The sequence below is a fragment of the Dermacentor variabilis genome, chromosome 5 (assembly GCF_050947875.1).
Source record: "Dermacentor variabilis isolate Ectoservices chromosome 5, ASM5094787v1, whole genome shotgun sequence".
Lineage (NCBI taxonomy): Eukaryota > Metazoa > Arthropoda > Arachnida > Ixodida > Ixodidae > Dermacentor > Dermacentor variabilis.
In genome coordinates this window covers 140,190,308-140,195,234 of record NC_134572.1, presented here as the reverse complement: position 1 = coordinate 140,195,234, position 4,927 = coordinate 140,190,308, and the positions used below count along the sequence as shown (strand labels likewise).

The 4,927-nt window shown below is 44.1% G+C and overlaps 1 protein-coding gene across 1 annotated transcript; it reads left to right on the top strand.

The window, feature by feature from the left end:
• The first annotated feature begins 1,977 nt into the window (after positions 1–1,977).
• Positions 1,978–3,033, top strand: LOC142581981 (uncharacterized). Its single transcript, XM_075691419.1, has 2 exons — positions 1,978–2,086; positions 2,699–3,033. Exons 1-2 carry the CDS (start codon positions 2,075–2,077, stop codon positions 2,987–2,989), a joined length of 303 nt encoding a protein of 100 aa, XP_075547534.1. The 5' UTR covers positions 1,978–2,074; the 3' UTR covers positions 2,990–3,033.
• Positions 3,034–4,927: the final 1,894 nt, after the last annotated feature.

Genomic DNA, 4,927 nt, shown 5'->3' with positions numbered 1-4,927 from the left:
AGTATAACTTAGCTTCAGATTCACCGCTGCATTGAATTTTTTTTGCATTTTATTACTTCGTTCAATAAATAATCCCGAAGGTGCTTATCTGATACCAGTTAAAATAATGCCGTTGGATGTTGACGCGCCTCAGTGTCATATTTTCTGCTTCCTTACATCCACTTTCGTAAATAAGAATAGTTCTCAGATGTCGAATGATCCTCTTCTCGAAAGCGGGAATTAGTTAAAAGCGTATTTTCTTTATTTTTAGTAGAGCTGCCTTAAAAGACGTATTGAAAAAAAAAGCTTAAATACAAATGTAAAGGCGCATCATGCAGGAATTCGAGCAAGTCTGACTAATGACAGTCATCTTGACACGTGTGGAAAACGGTGAATGATGACGTGTTCAGGGAAGTTGGCTGCTGTTGCTTTTTTCTTATCGTTTCTCTATTTGTTGTCTTGTTCAAGTTGGAAAGTGGGCTTGGTGGTTGAATGAATTATGATCGACAGCATAGAACAGGGTGAATGAAGACGGCTCACAGTTATGAATATGGACGTAAGGTAGCAAAATTGAACACTTGTTGGCCCGGGTCGAACGCGAACACATTCTCTTCACAATGCCAATTCTAAGGCTATCAAGTCATTTGTGTTCATTTACGCACCATGCTTTTGATCAGCGATGTGTACGTATTCTTCCTTCTTTCCTTGTCGTATTTTTCAATGTTTGATGTGGATTTGGTGTTGGATGTAGCCACACATAGAAATTATAGATGCTTCAAATTAAATTTCCAATAAATTGCAGTTCAGGATTTCACTCGGCGCAGTCTTTATATTCCGTCTGTCTTCATCGAATCAACAAGGGCAATTTCTAACACAATCTTCCAATTAGCTTTAATATATTGCTTTTGGGTAGCTTCAGTCATCCAGATATCTGCAAAAAGGCGCCACGTTTACAACAATTTGTATAACGCATTTCGCGAACTATACCAAGACGTACATGGAGAAGTAGGTCTGCGCTTGGCTTGCCTAACACAAGAAAAACGGCTTCATGAGTGCTTCAGAAAACAGGCAACAAGTAAAGGGAGTAAACGCAATAACATACATAAGTGAACTCTGTAGGACTGTCACGTGCTGAATAGCTCGGAGTGACCTCGTCTGCCAAGAACTCGTATTAGAGCACGAAACTTCTGTGTGGTACCCTATTTGTCAGATAAATGTTGTTATCAGAGCTCGGGCCTCATTTGCGACTTTATCCTGAAAGACGGCAACACAATGACAAGAAAAACCCAAATTGCCTTATTTTGCAGTCACCACTTTCACGGGCCCCTTTAATAAAATGGTGTAGCAATCTAAGTGAACACCACGAGGTTCCCACAAGACACTCCAAAAACATGCTAATTACATTATACTGCTGGAAGTTTTACGTTTTCCAGTGCACGTCGTTTGCCGTTGAATTCTTGAGCTAGCGATGCGTAACCAGAAGAGTGGCAATTATTAAAGCCCAACAGATATCGTCTTGAAGAGGTGACAGCTGTAGTACTTACTAACACGAGCGTGAAGTTCCCTGGTAATGCGTAACCGGTCAGCAACCTCCTCTATCCGCAAGTATAGTAAGCACTGCTACGAGAAGAAAAGAACGCCGCGAATCTCGTGCCAGCGGTTATGACGGCCAAACACCTCTGTTGTGCTGGAACGGATGCATAGCGAATGTCTGCGCTTGTTTGGGGAAATCTTCGCCATTGCGCTTTCTGTCTGCAAGTCCAGTGCAAAGAGGAAAAGGAAAGCAATTTGCACCAGCGTGAGTCAGCGCACAAAATAACGGAACCAAATCTTGCGACAACCCTATTCTTCTCCCCGCGTGCATGGTTGAAATAACTTTTTTTGAATGTGCGGCTGTTTTATTTTTATTTTTTGCCCCCGCTGCCAGCGCCATTCATGCCGGTACAGGTTTGGCGCGCTTTGGTTTGCGAACCGAAGTCGAGAGAGGCGGGAACTGGTATATATACCTCCAACGGTCGTCGGCATAGCACACATCGCCTCAGCCGTGCCCGCCCACGACAACCTCAGGTGCTTCACTGCCAAAGAGAGCCACACCATGAAGTATACGGTAAGCCGAAATGCATTATGGGTCTTGAGTGCAGGAATTCATATGGTTATTCACAAACTGTCTTGCCCTAATTTTATGTCGAACGTTGTCTATACGTACGGCTAAACGAAGGCATGCACTTAGCACGAAGTCAGTATTCAGTATAACAAATCTAGCGGTTATGCAGAAAGTAGAGCCGTAAAGTAAAAAAAAAATACTATTTTTAAAATGTTGAGCCTTCCTGAAGTACAGTAATGAATATGACCAACTTAAGCTGCTGCTTAAGTGTGCGCGACTTTTTACGGAAAATGGATCGTTATCATATGGGTCTACGGTGAATACGGCTGTGTTCAGTGCAGCGCAGTTGGTACTGACATATGTAGATTTTACCTGTGTCCCATTGGTTGCATTGTTCTTACCGTTTATAAGGTTTCCTCAGAGTAACAGTTTTGATGCCTGAAATTTTTGAGCTACAATTAGGAGTAATGCACACAACGCGTATGTCGCAAATACATACATGTATTTGCGACATATGGATTGTGTGCTTCACTCCTAAATGAGACCGCCAGGGGCGTTTATAGTCGCTTTTTAGCACTGCATAGCTCACACTCGGTTATTACTCTCTTCTTCAAGATTGTGTTCCTCGTCTTCACAACTGTCATTGCCGGTGCCCTGGCTGGCTACACATATGGTGGCTACGGCGGATACGGAATTGGGGGCTACGGCGGCTACGGCGGCTACGGCGGCTACGGCGGCTACGGCGGCTATGGAGGATACGGCGGCTACAGGGGATACGGCGGCTACGGTGGTTATGGAGGCTATGGAGGGTACGGCCGCGGATATGGCGGATACGGAGGCTACGGCGGATATGGTGGTTACGGAGGCTATGGAGGCTACGGAAAATATGGAGGCTTCTATGGATGAGGACTTCAGGAGTACGCTTGAATAAAGGCGTATCACGTGCGCAACGCATGTCTGCTGTTTATATTTCCCAATGCACCTTTCTCATGCCTGCGCATGCTAGAAAATTGTTCGAAACATAAAGTAGCATAAGTAGCATAAGGTAGCATAAGAAACATAAGAGCATAAGTACGGCAACACGAGGGTATAGAAAAATACCTGTACATATTAGTATTGAAAGAGAATGTTTTTATAGAGGACTACGACATCTGTCTGACGCCCATCAAAAAAGCACCGCGTTTGAATAACATTTCAGTATACATGTTTCTGGATACTACATTTATCCTGATTAAACAATTTAAATTGACCAGAGTAGTGTGTTTCAAGAATGAGTGAAAGCAGTGAAGAGATAGTTCATTGAACTTTACAATTGTTGATATTTATTGTTCACCGCAAGTGCAGCCGTTACTGTGCTTAGGTCATGTATTTCTCAGCACGCCGTATTGATTGCGAGCTGTCGCTTCTTGATGCTTCGTGCTATGACACTAGTACTACTTCGCAAAAGTTCATTGTACGCAATGGTGCTGATAGTACTCACTGACAGCCGCTTACGAATAGCTACGGCTGAGCGTGTCTGTAGGGATTACTGAACTCATCGATCTTGCGCGCACCATTGCCTGCGCTCCTTGTCCAGGACGGTGAAAGGAAGCTCATTATATTTTCCTCCAAAGTGTACCGCCGGGTGGTTGACACAAATGGCATACAGCTGCTGCAGCCTCCTCACCTCATGAAGTTTGCCATGCAGCATTCTTTAAAACCGGTATGATCCCACAGCATAGCAATAAACAAGTTTGCTCTGCAGTTAATAGTGAAGATGGCTTAAGTGGGTTACCACACAATGTAAAAATGAACGTTCCAAGGGAAGATATTTCACAATGAGTGAAATTCGGTTTCTGCGCTAAACGCTATTGTTTTGCAAAGGGAGCCAAAGCACAGACACAACACTCGCCTAAGATTGAGGATAGCAGATTGACTCAGTGTAGGTGAGAAACGCAGAGTGCACCGTTGAAATTTGTGAAGATTGTAGTGAATAAGTAGAGACGAACTTCACGACGCAGCATTGAATTTGACCCAACCTCGTGGACAGCGGTGACTGAGAGCTTGCGAAATAATAATCTATTTCGGATCTGCGCATTGTAGCAGGCATTTAAAAAAGGCGCTTGCTTTCTCACGAAAAAAAAAAGAAGAAAGAAAAACAGTGCCATTGTTGAACTGCTTTCATCGTTTCCTTGACTTTTAGTGCTTGAAAGGAGCCGTTACCCGCAGCGGTACCTCAGTGGCTATAGGATTACGCTTTGGAGTTTGAAGTCCCCGGTTCGACCTCGGCCACGGTGGTCGCATTCCGATAAGGGCAGAACACAAGAAACGCTCGTGTAGCGTGCATTCGGAACACGTTAAAGAACCCCAAGTGGTCAAATTTATTCCGGAGCCCCCTACTGCGGCGTGCCTCATGTTCAATCAGGCTGTGCTTGTGGCAAGTGAAACCACAGAAGTGATTTAAAAAGTGGCAACCATTATTTACATTGTGGGGCTCTTGTCCACGCATTTACATGGATGCTTTTACCAGCTTATTCAAAACTGCTGCCTCCAATTAGCATTTCTTTTTATTTCGCGTGTCCCGATTTTAACATTGGAGGCGCAAACAGCACTACGGTACATGTACGATGTCTCCATCTTTAGTACGCTCGGTCGTGTCAGTTGTCCATGCCGCGAGGACTACGACTTCATTGCGGTGGGTGCCCGAATGTTCCACGACAATGTTTTTTTTTTTTTTCGGCTGATTTCACAGTGCGGTCCGTTAATACATTTCTGACAAAAAATGCCCAGGGGAACAACGTTTAACGATTGAAGCAATCAGATTTGTGACTAAGTACAGGAAACAAGTTGACAGTCACTTTAGCA